General features: G+C 41.7%; 1 protein-coding gene across 2 annotated transcripts in view; it reads right to left on the bottom strand.

The window, feature by feature from the left end:
- Nucleotides 1–12,191, bottom strand: part of LOC139583652 (guanine nucleotide exchange factor VAV3) — a 143,147-nt gene extending 130,956 nt beyond the window's left edge. Inside the window, exon 1 of one of the 2 annotated variants that reach the window (XM_071414942.1) lies at nt 11,659–12,191. In XM_071414942.1, the coding sequence (XP_071271043.1) occupies nt 11,659–11,865 (207 nt within the window). In that variant the 5' untranslated portion in view covers nt 11,866–12,191. The remainder of the gene's footprint in view (nt 1–11,658) is intronic. The other variant, XM_071414943.1, reaches the window with a different exon arrangement.
- Between the last annotated feature and the right edge of the window lie 6,395 nt (nt 12,192–18,586).

The following is an 18,586-nucleotide window of genomic DNA, read 5'->3' as shown; positions in this document are numbered from 1 at the left end:
AGGGTATGTAGAGCTTCACAGCACAGTAGTGTGTTGGCCAGGCCAGGGTATGTAAATCTTCACAGCACAGTAGTGTGTTGGCCAGGCCAGGGTATGTAGAGCTTCACAGGACAGTAGTGTGTTGGCCAGGCCAGGGTATGTAGAGCTTCACAGCACAGTAGTGTGTTGGCCAGGCCAGGGTATGTAGAGCTTCACAGGACAGTAGTGTGTTGGCCAGGCCAGGGTATGTAAATCTTCACAGGACAGTAGTGTGTTGACCAGGCCAGGGTATGTAGAGCTTCACAGCACAGTAGTGTGTTGGCCAGGCCAGGGTATGTAGAGCTTCACAGCACAGTAGTGTGTGTTAGGGGACACATAAACCTTTACTGTTCATCAGCTGTAATGACCTGATCCAAGGCTCTCCCTCTCCAGCCTCTCTGTTCTCTCGGAAGAGGCAAGGCGTACGACCATCGTCTTCTCACTGGAGCATGAATACTGTCTGTCCGCCCCCCCCTCCTCCTCCTCCTACTCCTCACATCTCATCCTCCTCCTTGTCCCCCCACTCCCCCTCCCCTCCTCCTCCTCCTCCTCCCCATCCAGTAAAATATCATACGTTTGGTTTCCAGCTGCAGGGGGTGTGTGAGACAGGTCAACTGGTGTCTGACCCTGCGTTCATGTGTGTCTGTGCGAGCGTACCATAGTGTGCTTCTGTATGTAATTATTAACACTCTTCTCCACCACAGGTATATACGGTGCATTTGGAAAGTATTCAGACGCCTTGACTTTTTCAACATTTTGTTATGTTACAGCCTTATTCTAAAATGTATTACATTTAATGTTTTCCTCATCAATCTACGCACAATACCCCATAATGACAAAGGGAAAACAGGTTTTTAGAACATTTTGCAAATGTATTAAAAATTAAAATTAGACATACCTTATTTACATAAGTGTCACGCCCTGACCGTAGATTGCTTTGTATGTTTCTATTTTTAGTTTGGTCAGGGTGTGATGTGGGTGGGTATTCTATGTTGTAGGTCTAGGTTTTCTATTTCTATGTGTTTGGCCTGGTATTGTTCTCAATCGGAGGCAGCTGTCTATCGTTGTCTCTGATTGAGAGCCATACTTAGGTAGCCTGTTTTCCCACTTTTGTTTGTGGGTGGTTATTTTCTGGTTAGTGTTTGTTGCACCTTACAGAACTGTTTGTTTGTCGTGTTGTTGTTTTGTTAGAGTGTTCATATTTATTAGAATAACGTATTATGAATACTTACCACTCTGCACCTTGGTCCTCTTCTCCTTCTCCCGACGACGTTCGTTACAATAAGTATTCAGACACTTTGCTATGAGACTCGAAACTGAGCTCAGGTGCATCCTGTTTCTACAACATGATTGGAGTCCACCTGTGGTAAATGTAATAAATTGGACATGATTTGGAACGGCACACACATAAGGTCCCACAGTTGACAGTGCATGTCAGAGCAAAAAACAAGACATGAGGTCAAAGGAATTGTCCATAGAGCTCTGAGATAGTATTGTCTCGAGGCACAGATCTGGGGAAGGTACAAAAAATATTCTGCAGCATTGAAGGTCCCCAAGAACATAGTGGCCTCCATAATTCTTAAATGGAAGAAGTTTGGAACCACCTAGACTCTTCCTAGAGCTGGCCGCCCGGCCAAACTGAGCAATTGGGGGAGAAGAGCCATGGTCAGGGAGGTGACCAAGAACCCGATGGTCACTCTGACAGAGCTCCAGTGTTCCTCTGTGGAGATGGGAGTCCCTTCCAGAAGGACAATCATCTCTGCCGCACTCCACCAATCAGGTCTTTATGGTAGAGTGGCCAGGCAGAAGCCACTCCTCCGTAAAAGGACATGACAGCCCGCTTGGAGTATGCCAAAAGACACCTAAAGGACTCTCAGACCATGAGAAACAAGATTCTCTAGTTTGATGAAACCAAGATTTAACTCTTTGGCCTGAATGCAAAGCGTCACATCTGGAGGAAACCTGGCACCACCCCTACAGTGAAGCATGGTGGTGGCAGCATCAAACTGTGGGGATGTTTTTCAGCGACAAGGACTGGGAGACAAGTCAGGATCGAGGGAAAGATGAACGCCGCAAAGTACAGAGACAACCTTGATGAAAACCTGCTCCAGAGTGCTCAGGACCTCAGACTGGGTCGAAGGTTCACATTCCAACAGGACAACGACCCTAAGCACACAGCCAAGACAACGCAGGAGTGGCTTTGGGACAAGTCTCTGAATGTCCTTGAGTGGCCCAGACAGAGCCCGGACTTGAACCCGATCTAACATCTCTGAAGAGCCCTGAAAATAGATGTGCCGCAATGCTCCCCATTCAACCTGACAGAGCTTGAGAGGATCTGCAGAGAAAAATGGGAGAAACTCCCGAAATACAGGTGTGCCAAGCTTGTAGCGTCATACCCAAGAAGAAGAAGACTCAAGGCTGTAATCGCTGCCAAAGGTGCTTCAACAAAGTACTGAGTAAAGGGTCTAAATATTTATGTAAATGTTCTCAGAAATTTGCCCAAAGAAATCTAAAAACCTGTTTTTGCTTTGTCATTATGGGGTATTGTGTGTAGATTGATTCAATTTATTTTATTTTTTCATTTTAGAATAAGGCTGTAGTGTAACAAAATGTGTAAAAAGTAAAGGGGTCTGAATACTTTCCGAATGCACTGTATTTCTAGCTGTCCCTCTACACTGCACCCAAAGACAATGAAAATAGACATACAGTATTTAAATAGAGCTCAGCAGAGATGTCCAAGTATCACCAATACCCACTATTACACAGCATGAGAAGCATTAGACATCCTCATTCACACTTAGTGGAGAAACATGATATGAAATACATATTGTTAATACGTACACCACTGAAACACTAGGCTACACACTGCAAGGCCAAGTGCTCTTTGCTTTAAGCATTATCATTACTGACTGCCTGACTGACTGCTCTATCTATTTTTAGCAGGATAGAAAATAATGTCCATTTCATTTGGCTGGAGGTTTTCAATGCTCCACTGGAGATTGGACGAACAGTAAAGGTTGCAGGCAACAGAAACATCTCTCCCTCGCGTGCATCATCTGGACATCTCAGAGTGGGCGTATTGATCTAGGATCAGTTTAACCTTTTAGGACATATTGAAGAAGATTACATGGACTGGGGAGAGCTGATCCTGGCAGGGGAGAGCTGATCACTTCATGAATAACGAGTCGGATATCTACTAAGACCGTGACAAGGACAAAGAAATAAAAACCTGTGTTGACATATAACAAATGGGGACATTCATGTGTTTCATGTTGTGTTGTTCCCATCGGATTCGTATTAGACATGGATTAAAATAGAGTTAAATGCTATCATCAATGGCCATTGTTTTCAATGTAACTATGTCAGTATTGACGAAAAAGCTCTCAGAAAGCACTTACAACAATACTGATGAAATGAACCAGTCTGGTAGGTCTCAAAAACGCAATAAACATTGATTGGATATCAGACTCTCTTCCTTTTTGAAAATCATAAAATGTAATTACATGATTCCTCATATAGCATTACCAATTATTTGACTGGCGCTCTGCAGAGGTACATATTCTATATTAAAAACCGGTTGGTTTAATTGTGATATACGGCCAATATACCATGGCTAAGGGTTGTGTCCAGGCACTCTGTGTTGCGTCGTGCAGGAGTAGCCCTTAGCCATGGTATATTGGCCATATACCATACCCCTTCGAGCGTTATTGCTTAATTGAATAGCATAGGCAAATCATAGGAAAATGAAAAGTATGGCCTCTATTTGTAACATATGCTCAGAGATGATATCCAAGTGAAAACAAAAGTTCTGTTGAAGATGACTCTTCATTTCTATGAGCACTATCATTTATTTTGGTCTATAGATTAAAGGTGATGGTTTAAATGGATCCATTCAAGGGATTTCCAGGTATGGTGGTGTGTTGTATTTGCGTGTTTCCGTAATTTCATGACCATGGGAAAGACTTGTGCCAACGTCATCATGAAAACTGCATTAATATACATGTCATATCATGACGACGCTGCGGAGAAAACCTGCATGATTACATTAAACAACATTCGAATTTCAAATCAAAGGCTTCACTGACCTTGGTCTACAACTCAACATCACGTGACATGGGATAAAACAATGTCTTGTTACATGTAGTGGTGTAAGGTAACTAAGTAAAAATAGACTTAACAAAATATAAACGCAACATGTAGTGCTGGTCCCATGTTTCATGCGCTGAAATAAAAGATCCCTCAAATTCCCTCAAATTTTCCATACGCAAAAAAAAAGCTTATTTCTCTCAAATGTTGTGAACAAATTTGTTAACAAATTTGTTAACAAAGGAGCATTTCTCCTTTGCCAAGATAAATCATATACCTGACAGGTGTGGCATATCAAGAAGCTGATTAAACAGCATGATCATTACACACGTGCACCTTGTGCTGGGGACAATAAAATGCCACTCTAAAATGTGCGGTTTTGTCACACAACACAATGCCAGAGATGTCTCCAGTATTGAGGGAGTGTGCAATTGGTATGCTGACTGCATGAATGTCCACCGGAGCTTTTGAAAGAGAATTGAATGTTAATTTCTCTACCATAAGCCACCTCCAACGTCGTTACATTTCGAATGCTCAGCCAGGAGAGCAATATGGTCCAAATCACGCACCTATCAATATAACGCACTGTCATCCCTAATGCCTCTGATCTGGCGGACTCCCTTAACACAAATACTGCATTTGTAAATTATGTCTGAGTGTTGGAGTGAGCCCCTCGCTGTCTGTAAATTAAATAAACAAGAAAAGTGTGCCCCCTGGTTTGCTTAATACAAGGAATTTGATTGAGAGTGTTTACTTTTACTTTTTACGTTGACTCAAGAATGAGTACTTTTTCCACCACTGTACTTAACTACATTTAAAACAAGATACTTTTAGACTTGTATTCATGTAGTATTTTAATGGGTGACTGACTTTTACTCTACTCATTTTCTAGAATATTTTTTTATCTATTTTGTATTTCTTTTGTAAAAAATACATTTTGTATTTTTTTTTTCTCCCCAATTTTGTTATATCCAATTGCAATCCAATTATGATCGTGTCTCAACGCTGCAACTACCCAAAGGGCTCGGAAGAGGTGAGGGTCGAGCCATGCGTCCTCCGTAACATGACCCGCCTAACTACTCTTCTTTAGACCTGCCCGCTTAACCCGGAAGCCAGCCGCACCAATGTGTCGGAGGAAACACCGTTCAACTGATGACCGAAGTCAGCCTGCAGACGCCCGGCCAGCCACAACGAGTCGCTAGAGCGCGATGAGCCAAGTAAAGCCCCCCCAGGCCAAACCCTACCCTAACCCGGACCATGCTGGGCCAATTGTGCGTCGCCCTATTGGACTCTATTAATGTATATTGACAATTGAGTACTTTTCCCACCACTATCATAGAATACAATTTCCCAAAACATCTAAATCTATTCCAGCAAGGGAAATACAGGTGAATGCAGAACTTGGACGATTAGGAGAATTCTGAGTCATTCGGAACAAAATCAGTAATGATGACATCATCAAAGTGTCCCAACACTTTCCTCTTTCCATTTCCTCTCTATCTCTTTCTCTCCCTCCCCCCTCTCTTCTATCTACCTCTTGAAGTAATGTTCTTACATAAATGGGAACTCTGAAGCTTTGTCATGTACTAAGTCAGGTTGCTTCTGTGTGTTTTTTTAGACAGAGTGGGTTTGGCCCAGGCATGTCAAGTTTCACTTCCTTCCTCTATTCCGTCTCCTCACTTCCTTAGTGTGCCAAAGCTTAGAGACAGTCTTTTTGAAAGAGGCCTATATGTACTGCTGCTGCTGTCGATGCATTGTGTGCATTCACGTGTAAGCTACTGAAACCAAACCACGACTTACAAAACCTTTTGGTCTAGACTCTGGAGCATAACAGTCTCAGCAGCCATTTGCCCATCTACACTTCCTCTCAATTGACACTTTCATACTGCCCTGTTGTAACATCCACACACACACAGATAACCACATACTGTACCTAATTTTTGTTTAAGTAAGACACTTTTAACTCACTCCTGCTGCACCTGTTGCACTTTCCTCTCACAAGCAGACACAATCCCATGAGAAAATACTACAACAGCATCCAAAGCTATTCTGTGGATGTCAGATTTATACTTCTCCTTTCCTTAGAACTTGTGACCTTGTGGATTTTATGGAGAATGTACGAAGGCCAATACCCCTCATATCCATTTAATTTATCTCTAGCTTTCATTATTTGGATCTCTTGAAAGACAGGGACCAGTCAAAATGTTTCCAGGTTCAAGCAAAATCCTGTCATAAGAAATGTTTGAGTCGATTTCTAGTTGTATGTGTAGTGCATAACTGTTACTACATAACTTGTCTTACCCTGAGAAAACAACAACTACTGGATGTTGGTTTTGACTGAACACAGCAGCTCAAAGTCACACTGTTAGCACACTTCACATCAGAGAGACACGCTGTTAGCACACTTCACATCAGAGACACACGCTGTTAGCACACTTCACATCAGAGACACACGCTGTTAGCACACTTCACATCAGAGAGACACGCTGTTAGCACACTTCACATCAGAGAGACACGCTGTTAGCACACTTCACATCAGAGAGACACGCTGTTAGCACACTTCACATCAGAGAGACACGCTGTTAGCACACTTCACATCAGAGACACACGCTGTTAGCACACTTCACATCAGAGAGACACGCTGTTAGCACACTTCACATCAGAGACACACGCTGTTAGCACACTTCACATCAGAGAGACACGCTGTTAGCACACTTCACATCAGAGACACACACTGTTAGCACACTTCACATCAGAGAGACACGCTGTTAGCACACTTCACATCAGAGAGACACGCTGTTAGCACACTTCACATCAGAGACACACGCTGTTAGCACACTTCACATCAGAGAGACACGCTGTTAGCACACTTCACATCAGAGACACACGCTGTTAGCACACTTCACATCAGAGACACACACTGTTAGCACACTTCACATCAGAGAGACACGCTGTTAGCACACTTCACATCAGAGAGACACGCTGTTAGCACACTTCACATCAGAGACACACGCTGTTAGCACACTTCACATCAGAAAGACACGCTGTTAGCACACTTCACATCAGAGAGACACGCTGTTAGCACACTTCACATCAGAGAGACACACGCTGTTAGCACACTTCACATCAGAGACACACGCTGTTAGCACACTTCACATCAGAGACACACGCTGTTAGCACACTTCACATCAGAGAGACACACGCTGTTAGCACACTTCACATCAGATAGACACACCTTGTTAGCACACTTCACATCAGAGAGACACACGCTGTTAGCACACTTCACATCAGAGAGTCACACGCTGTTAGCACACTTCACATCAGAGAGTCACACGCTGTTAGCACACTTCACATCAGAGAGACACACGCTGTTAGCACACTTCACATCAGAGACACACGCTGTTAGCACACTTCACATCAGAGAGTCACACGCTGTTAGCACACTTCACATCAGAGAGACACGCTGTTAGCACACTTCACATCAGAGAGTCACACGCTGTTAGCACACTTCACATCAGAGAGACACGCTGTTAGCACACTTCACATCAGAGACACGCGCTGTTAGCACACTTCACATCAGAGAGTCACACGCTGTTAGCACACTTCACATCAGAGACACACGCTGTTAGCACACTTCACATCAGAGTCACACGCTGTTAGCACACTTCACATCAGAGAGACACACGCTGTTAGCACACTTCACATCAGAGAGACACACGCTGTTAGCACACTTCACATCAGAGAGACACATGCTGTTAGCACACTTCACATCAGAGAGTCACACGCTGTTAGCACACTTCACATCAGAGACACACGCTGTTAGCACACTTCACATCAGAGACACACGCTGTTAGCACACTTCACATCAGAGAGACACACGCTGTTAGCACACTTCACATCAGAGAGACACACGCTGTTAGCACACTTCACATCAGAGACACACGCTGTTAGCACACTGCATATCAGAGGACACACGCTGTTAGCACATTTCACATCAGAGACACACGCTGTTAGCACACTTCACATCAGAGACACACGCTGTTAGCACACTTCACATCAGAGAGACACACACTGTTAGCACATTTCACATCAGAGAGACACACACTGTTAGCACACTGCATATCAGAGGACACACGCTGTTAGCACATTTCACATCAGAGACACACGCTGTTAGCACACTTCACATCAGAGACACACGCTGTTAGCACACTTCACATCAGAGAGACACACTGTTAGCACACTTCACATCAGAGACACACGCTGTTAGCACACTTCACATCAGAGAGACACACACTGTTAGCACATTTCACATCAGAGAGACACACGCTGTTAGCACACTTCACATCAGAGAGACACACACTACACACTCCACTACTTCCCTCTTGCCAACCCCGCTGCTGCCATCACTGCTGGACAACTAAGTCTCCAGAGGGGCTGATGAATTGTGCTTTAATTACGCGTCTAATACAGCCACGGGGCCCGCTGCTTTGAGGGTCCAGGCCCCTGTGTTCAGAGAGGGGTCTCTGATATGGCTCTGTGCAACAGACAGGTCCTTTGTGCTCTGGGCCCTCTAAGGCCTTTGTCTGGGTCTCTCCGCGGTCCCTAGGGTCCCACTGGGTGAGGGGAGGCCTAGCGTCCCATGTGTTTGTAAATGGACCAATGATAAAATAGCTACTGCCACTGTGTATTCATTAATTATTCACTGTGGTATTCATGCATCTCAACCAACCCTCCGTTATGTAAATGACACCTCCATGGAGCACTGAGGGCTGGGGGCAGTGGGTGCTTCCCAAACAGCACCCTATTCCATATTTAGTGTACTAATTTTGAATGGTCCCTGGTGAAAAGTCGTACACCATATAGGGAGTAAGGTTCAATTTCGGACGCAGATAGAAAGTTGTGGAGGGGATTTTTTTTATTTATTTCCCCTCCAGTTTCTGTGTGATGTACAACCAAAGGGAATTGGTCTCCTTAGCATGCTGTATGAATGGGTGTAGCACACTAGTAGTGTGTTAAGCCTAAGGGCAGAAATATTATATCCGCTTGGTCTACAATCAAGAGAAAGTAGGCTAAGCAGAATTGTAAATATTAATCGTATTTGCTTCAGTGATGTACGTGATGTAGGTGTTTACACTTTTGTATGTCTCATCCTTATTGAATCATAATGACTAATCCAAGCTGGCATCAAGCCATGTCTAAAAATAACATAGTGTTACAATGGGTAAGCATAGGACACATCCAATGTGCCTGCTACATAGTGTGCCATTATGTCATGACTTAGAGCGGATGCTGGCAAATAATGATCTTTTCTCGATCAATAATTGTAGCCGTTGGCCTTGTCTAACCCTGAGAGTAATACACAGCTCAACCTCTCTTCTTACCAACACTATCTAGTTTCCTCTCTTAAAGCACCATGCAAACATTGTAATTTGTTTGAGGCACTAAAAGCAATAAGAAAATGTCAATAACAATAGCAAATGTAATGGTCCACTTGACTTTGACAATTTTAAAAACAAACTTGATTACGAATCTATTGTAGAAGTATATCATATTGACATGAGGATTGTAGAATTGTTTTAGAGTGCACTCACTCTTTCACACAATCTGTCTGTCAGCTTTACACTGATAGTTGGTTTGTGAAGCAGCTTACTCATTGGCTGCTTCATTCGAGTGTGCGATGACTAAGTGTGCGTGATGACTGAGTGTGTGTGTGCGTATATGCGTGCGGGCATGTGTGCGTGTGTGTGTGTGTGTGTGTGTGTGTGTGTGTGTGTGTGTGTGTGTGTGTGTGTGTGTGTGTGTGTGTGTGTGTGTGTGTGTGTGTGTGTGTGTGTGTGTGTGTGTGTGTGTGTGTGGCAGTCAGGTGCTCTAAAGGTTGGTCTAGACTCGTCACATGGAGTGACCGTCCCCTCTCTCCCCTGAGAGTTGTCATTGAGACACAGATTTAGCTGTGATGTGAAGGAGAATTATAATCTGCCCAGCCCAGAGCCAGGCCAGGCTGTGACATGCTCGGTGTGACCCAGGCTGTGACAGGACAGGCTTGGCGTGGGACAGGACAGGAGCAGATGGTCTTTGACAACCAGGAGAGGAGAGGAAAACGTGGCAGGAGGCAGGAGCCTCGGTTTTTAATAACGCAGAAGACAGGGGAGCTGTACCTGTAGCCTGACAGTCACGCTACCTGTATGTCTGTCTGTCTACCTATCTGTCTATCTGTATGTCTGTCTGTCTACCTATCTGTCTATCTGTATGTATGTCTGCATGTCTGTCTGTCTACCTATCTGTCTATCTGTCTGTATGTCTGTCTGTAAGCCTTTCTGTGTGATAGGAACATAATAGATATTGTCATATACCTGTACTTTGTACTGGCTATTGACTCAATATGGGACAATAAATCAATATGAAAGGATGAAAGTGTAGAGAAGCAAGAGCACAAATCAAAAACAACTATGTTACAGGGAAGGGAAAATGAGGAAAGCACAGAAAAGACCAGCTACCACTTATTTATAATAGACAAAACGTGTAATGTACTGTCACAGAGAAATGTGATAGTTGGCCAATGTAATTTTACTGCCTTTGTGGGGCTATTCATTTGATTATTTATTTATATGAATAAATATAAATCAAAATATGGGGGAAGGGGAAACATAAGAATTGATTGAAACTGTTTTGTTTATGTATATAAAGCCATATCCTCAAAGTAACCTCTCTACCTCCAGCTGAATGTGTGACTCTCATATCCTAGACAGCCTGGTCTCGTAGACTAGATGTATGGTTATATAAGACAGAAGGTTAATTAAGGCAAAAACTAAAGGAGGATGATTGGTTGGGGTGTATAGGTGGGTGTATAATGCGAAAGTCTAGCAACCCAAAGGTTCGAATCTCATCAACTTTAGCATTTTATTCAATCATCAACTTTTCAACTACTTACTACATTTTAGCTACTTTGCAACTACTTAGCTAGTTAGCTAACTCTTCCCCTAGCCCTAGCTAATGTTAGCCACAACAAATGGAAATGCCTAACATATCATACTTTTGCAAATTCATTACATGTTGTACATTACAAATCTGTAACATATTGTACGTTTTGCAAAATCTTAACATATAATAGGAATTGTAATTTGTAACATATCATACGAAATGGATGATGAACATCCAAAATTAATCCATACCATCGAAACCTAACATATCATACTAAATGGAGTGTCAGATTTATGTACAGAATAATATGAAATGCCATAGAGGGCAAGCGAGGTCTGACTCGGTTCAGATAACGGTACAGCTTCGCTTTAAGAGATCAAAATAATGGAAACTTCCCTCGTTGACAATAAAAAAGAACACTTTCGAGGATATGAAACAATTCCCAAGTTCACAGCGAACTAAGTTAAACTAATGTGATTCAAACTGCCAACAGGTTTTCCCTCCCTCTGTGCAGTCTTCTATGTTTTTGATTACTCCATTCGATGCGTGGAAATATGGGTATTGTGGTTTAGCAGAGTATTTGAAGCGTTTAATGTTTTTGATATGAAATTATTGTAAACACGTTTCTTATTTTACCTGTGACATCTGCGGTCTGAGATTGATCTCTTTGAGGTTGATGGAATGGGGTCGGAGGTTGTTGAGAAGCTGACACAGGAGCACTCCATCTCGGAGTGTCTGAGCCAGGTCGAATACCTGGGCGGACTCCCATGTTACCCGATGGTTGGGTGGAAGCACCTTGCAGTTGATCAGCCATAATGCGCACTGCCTCCAATACTCCATCATTGTTAATGTATGGTTGAGATCAAACAAATCTTCCGCAAGGAATAAAGCCTATTGGAGTCTAATTAATAGCGCGCGCTAACACAACGTTGTCTCCATTTCAATCTGCAATATAAACGATGAAAGCGAAACTAGGTAACCGGATTTGATTATACTTCCCTCCGTTTCATAGCAGAAATGAAGGTACATTGAAAGAGGCTATGCTGCTGGCTAGGTGTGTACTCTGTCCATTGATGACTGAACCGTTCCACAGCTGACAGTAACGGCAACACTGTTCGTGCGCTCTCCCTCCATCTCTCTCTCTCTCTCTCTTTCTCTCTCTCTCGCGTTCTCTCTCAGTCCATACCAACCCTCCGCCTCTCCTTTTCCGCTTGCCACTCATATGTTCCATAGAGTTAATTACTGCATTGATATTTGCATTGTGTCACCCACCTCAGAACATTCTTAGAAAGAAAAAAACACCAAGTGCTGTTTGGAAAATTGTAGCCTATTAAGAACGATTTAGAAGTAGCCGTAGTCTATTCGGAGAGGATGAATATTAAATGACTTAACTTTAGTTAGAAAAATTCACTTCCATAAAATTATTTGAATTATTTAACATAAATAGAATGGGTTTTGTCTGTTCAATTGATCGAAAACAGATTTTGATTAAATTTGGTTAAATATGTAAATTGTCTGTCGCAGCACTGGTGACCTCAAAGAGATGCACTATTAATAATTGATAGGAATAGATGAATGCATCTTTATCAGTCAAATAAATCTATTGCTGCTTGAATGAAGACTCCAATAATGCACAATCTGGTTATGTAGACCTACATATTTCATTGTATTTGATAATCGTCAAGATAAACATTATATTTCCCTGGAAGAGTAGCTGATGCTTTTGCAGCAGCTATTGGGGATCCTAGTAAATACCAAAAAACAAAATTAGACTACCCTTTGCATGATTCTGCTGATGAAAATATAAATATGTTATGGTTTGATAATCTATGTTCTCCATTCTCCATTTAGCAGTGCTGTGGTCTGCAGTGCATCAGATCGCTTCCGTTGTTATCCATTAATTAAAGGTGGGGGGAAATTATTTGAATAGCAAATACAAAAAACATTTTGTGGGTAAATATTTGTGCATGAGAGGATTCGTTATACTGGAATGGGGGAAGGTCAAAGTCTGGATCATAGAATGGGGTTTTATTAGTAGGCTAGTACATGCTTTGGTCTGTCCACCACCTACTGTACATGTCCATCAGAGCTCTCTTTCCTTCCGTTTTATGCCTTAACTTTTTGGGGATAGGGGGCAGCATTTTCACTTTTGGATGAATAGCGTGCCCAGAGTGAACTGCCTCCTACTCTGTCCCAGATGCTAATATATGCATATTATTATTACTATAGCATAGAAAACACTCTGAAGTTTCTAAAACTGTTTGAATGATGTCTGTGAGTATAACAGAACTCATATGGCAGGCGAAAACCTGAGAAAAATTCAACCAGAAAGTGGGATATCTGAGGTTGGTCGATTTTCAACTCAGTCCCTATTGAATGCAAAGTAGGATATGGATCTGTTTGCACTTCCTACGGCTTCCACTAGATGTCAACAGTCTGTAGAACCTTCAATGATGCTTCTACTGTGATGTGGAGCCGGATGGGAGCTGTTTGAGTCAGTGGTCTGGCAGAGAGCCAGGTCCTGGTCACGCGCATTTCACATGATAGCGACCTGCGTTCCATTGCTTCTCTACAGACAAAGGATTTCTCCGGTTGGAACGTTATTGAATATTTATGATTACAACATCCTAAAGATTGATTCTATACTTAGTTTGACAAGTTTCTTCGACCTGTAATATAACTTTTAGAAGTTTTTGTCCAACGTTCGCCTGTACCTGCACGAGCGTTGGGATATGTGTACTAAACGTGCTAACAAAAGTAGCTACTTGGACATAAATAATGGACTTTATCAAACAAAACAATAATTTATTGTGGAACTAGGATTCTTGGGAGTGCATTCTGATGAATATCATCAAAGGTAAGGGAATATTTATAATGTAATTTCTGATTTCTGTTGACTCCAACATGGCGGAATTTTTATTTTATTTTCTGAGTGCCGTCTCAGATTATTGCACGGTTTGCTTTTCCGTAAAGTTTTTTTGAAATCTGACACAGCGGTTGCATTAAGAACAAGTGTATCTTTAATTCTATGTAAAACATGTATCTCTCATCAAAGTTTATGATGAGTATTTATGTTATTTGACGTGGCTCTGCAATTTCTCCGGATATTTTGGAGGCATTTCTGAACATGGCGCCAATGTAAACTGAGGTTTTTGGATATAAATATTAACTTTATCGAAGAAAACATATATGTATTGTGTAACATGAAGTCCTATGAGTGTCATCTGATGAAGATCATCAAAGGTTAGTGATTAATTGTATCTCTATTTCTGCTTTTTGTGACTCCTATCTTTGACTGGAAAAATGGCTGTGTTTTTTTGACTTGGTGGTGATCTAACATAATCATACGTTGTGCAATTGCTGTAAAGCATTTTTTAAATCGGACACAATGGGTAGATTAACAAGATGTTTATCTTTCATTTGCTGTATTGGACTTGTTAATGTGTGAAAGTTACATATTTCCCAAAAATATTTTTGAATTTCCCGCGCTGCCTTTTCAGCGGAATGTTGTCGAGGGGTTCCGCTAACGCATGTCCTAGATAGGCTAAAGGTCCAATACAGTCGTTTTTATCTCAATATCAAATCATTTCTGGGTAACAATTAAGTACCTTACTGTGATTGTGTTCAATTAAAACGGTAAAAAATAAACAAAAATTGCTTTTTAGCAAAGAGCAATTTCTCAAGCAATACTTTTGTTTGGACTGTCTGGGAGTTTTAGCTTTCCTAAAATTAGCTGTTATTGGCAGAGAGATTTGGAACTATTTTTCTTACAGTGGCATGTATTCATGGATGCCAAACATATACAATAATTTATCTTTCATCTCTCTGTGTTTTATCATTTTCCTTCAATTTGCAAAACTGAGTATAACATTGTTGCCGCCTGTAGCATTGAACATAAGGGAAGCTAGCGAGCGTTTGACCTCCCTTGATAAAAAAGCATTAGAAAATAGCCAATAAGCATTGAGCTAAACTGAGTGAGCTCAACTGTGAATGGTCCTGGAAGCCAGTTTGGATCTGGCTTCACTCCAATCACACCCAGAGCATAACGTAATTGACAGAAACAACTTGAAATGTTGCGTCTCGTTGTGTTGTTGTCCTCCAGTGGCTAGTTAACTAGCTAAAATTGTCCGTTTCCTAAATTAGCCATGGATGGAGTTAGGGATTTGAACTTGTGGTTTTACTTAATTCTCCGTACTGGCCAATGATTATAGTGGTGATTCTGATCCAATCATAAATGAATTAATTGTGCCCCTGGCCTGAGAGGATGTAATTTCAATATGTAGCTAGATGTAGTAGACTAATGTTAACTAGCTGGCTTGGCACATTGTTGCCCATGAAAGGAAGTTAGGCTAGCGAGCAAGCATTTTAGCCAGGTACTGTAGCCTAGGACAACAAAAACTAAAAGTGTGTACTGTATGGTATGACAGTGTGATAGACCGTTTCATCAACATGAAAGAGAGGAGAATGGCATTGGCGAGTCAACACGTTTTTTCTACTTGCATGAACGCACGCAGACACGCACACACACACAAATCAGAACGATGGATAGCCATATCATATTTAGCTTACATTGATTGGACTAAATGGTTTTAGTTGTCACTGTATTAGACTAAGCATTGGTGATTTGATGATGTTGAAGTTGAAATGGTGCTGGAATAACGGAGGAAGCTCTTGTTTTATTTGCGACTTGCCATAACTCTCCGTGTTTCTAAATCAACAATTGTTTAGTAGTATATTTCCGGAAACATTAACTTGCTTGACCATGCTATAGGTCATGTAACTGTTTGTTACATGCAACATGTTTTGTGGACTTCAATGGACAGAAGTTTCTCTCCAGTTTGTGATGAAACAAAGATGTGGTTTAATTTATTCTGCCTCTGTGTCTTCTTATTGTCTCAGCCTTAGGCCTATATATCACGGTCGCAAGGCATATGAACTAATAAGTTATAGAGCAGACAACGCAATTATCACCACACTTTCTTGCGTGGGGGCTTCCGCTACTGCTCTCTTATTGATCTATTAACTAATTTACCACATGGTGATGTCACCATGGAAGTCCAAAAACTCCCTGCCACCAAAACAGGCTGAAATGTTAGCCGTTTTTTTTCAAACAACTCTTACACTAAAAGGGCATTATCATAATTTTCACAATTTCACAATATTATTCCAACCACATTGTGTGGAAATATATGAAACACAGGAAATTATTTTTGACTGCACAGGGCCTTTAAAGGTACAGGCCACTTCCCCATTGTTGTGTCAGAGTCATAGCCTGGATCTAAACTGAATTGTCTTGTTTCACTTCACAAATTCAGTCTGGCCTTCCCGCCATTTAAATTGTGAAGTGAAACAATAGTGAAACAGAGCAATTCGGTTTGGATGCAGGCTATCTGATCCATGCTCCAGCAATAGTACATAGCTGTGACAGTCAGAATAAGGGGAGGTGGGGTGAAGTATTGGTGCTATGGCGGTCCTCACATAAGAGTGAAATGGCAAAGGCTCAAAGGCACAATGTCATGGATATCCAGTTCCTGTTTCCTCCTGCTGTCACAATGAACACTGGGAAGCATCTCTGTCTCTCTCTGTCTCTCTCTGTCTCTCTGTCTTTCTCTCTCTCTCTCAATTTCAATTTCAATTTAAGGGGCTTTGTTGGCATAGGAAACATATGTTTACATTGCCAAAGCAAGTGAAATAGATAATAAACAAAAGTGAAATAAACAATAACAATTAACAGTAAACATTACACTCACAAAAGTTCCAAAATAATTGTAATGATGTACAAATAGTTAAAGTACAAAAGGGAAAATAAATAAACATAAATATAGGTTGTATTTACAATGGTGTTTGTTCTTCACTGGTTGCCCGTTTCTTGTGGTATTTCACCCAGTAGATATGGGAGTTTATCAAAATTGGATTTGTTTTCAAATTCTTTGTGGATCTGTGTAATCTGAGGGAAATATGTGTCTCTAATATGGTCATACATTTGGCAGGAGGTTAGGAAGTGCAGCTCAGTTTCCACCTCATTTTGTGGACAGTGTGCACATAGCCTGTCTTCTCTTGAGAGCCAGGTCTGCCTTCAGCAGCCTTTCTCAATAGCATTTTAGTATGCTCTGTTTTTTTATAATTCTTTCCAATGTGTCAAGTAATTGTCTTTTTGTTTTCTCATGATATGTGTTGCTGTCCGGGGGCTCTGTGGAGTGTGTTTGTGTTTCTGAACAGAACCCCAGGACCAGCTTGCTTAGGGGGCTCTTCTCCAGGTTAATTTCTCTGTAGGTGATGGCTTTGTTATGGAAGGTTTGGGAATCGCTTCCTTTTAGGTGGTTGTAGAATTGAACAACTCTTTTCTGGATTTCGATAATTAGCGGGTATCGGACTAATTCTGCTCTGCATGCATTATTTGGTGTTTTACGTTGTAGACTGAGGATATTTTTGCAGAATTCTGCATGCAGAGTGTCAATTTGATGCTTGTTCCATTTTGTGAATTCTTTGTTGGTGAGCGGACCCCAGACCTCACAACGATAAAGGGCAATGGGTTCTATAACTGATTTAAGTATTTTTAGCCAGATCCTAGTTGGTATGTCGAATTTTATGTTCCTTTTGATGGCATAGAAGGCCCTTCTTGCCAAGTCTCTCAGATTGTTCACAGCTTTGTGGAAGTTACCTGTAGCGCTGATGTTAAGGCTGAGGTATGTATAGTTTTTTGTGTGCTCTAGGGCAACGGTGTCTCGATGGAATTTGTATTCGTGGTCCTGGCAACTGGAACTTTTTTGGAACAACATTATTTTTGTCCTACTGAGATTTACTGTCAGGGCCCAGGTCTGACAGAATCTGTGCAGAAGATCTGGGTGCTGCTGTAGGCCCTCCTTGGTTGGGGACAGAAGCACCAGATCATCAGCAAACTGTAGACATTTGACTACAGATTCTAGTAGGGTGAGGCTGGGTGCTGCAGACTGTTCTAGTGCCCTCGCCAGTTCGTTGATATATATTTTGAAAAGGGTGGGCTTAAGCTGCATGTCTGCCCCCCGCCCCCGGCCCTGTGGAAAGAAATGTGTGTTCTTTGCCAATTTTAACCGCACACTTGTTGTTTGTGTACATGGATTTTATAATGTTGTATGTTTTTCCACCCAACACCACTTTCCATCAACTTGTGTAGCAGACCCTCATGTCAAATTGAGTTAAAAAAACAAAGCATGAGAAGACTTTGCCTTTGTTTTGTTTTGTTTGTTTGTCAATTAGGGTGTGCAGGGTGAATACGTGGTCTGTCATATGATAATTGGGTAAAAAGCCAATTTTACATTTGCTCAGTACATTGTTTTCTCTGAGGAAATGTACGAGTCCACTGTTAATAATAACGCAGAGGATTTTCCCAAGGTTACTATTGACGCATATCCCCCGGTTGTCAGGATGAGGACCAATGTGCAGCGTGGTGAGCGTACATTTTACTTTATTTAAGAATGACACCGACAAAAAACAATAAACCATACAAAACAAACCGTGAAGCTAAAGGCAATAGTGCCAACAAACAAAGACAACTTCCCACAAAGAACGATGGGGAAAAAACTAC

Source organism: Salvelinus alpinus, chromosome 8, assembly GCF_045679555.1.
Source record: "Salvelinus alpinus chromosome 8, SLU_Salpinus.1, whole genome shotgun sequence".
NCBI lineage: Eukaryota > Metazoa > Chordata > Actinopteri > Salmoniformes > Salmonidae > Salvelinus > Salvelinus alpinus.
The sequence above is the reverse complement of the archived record's forward strand: the minus strand, read 5'-3'. Positions and strand labels throughout refer to the sequence as shown.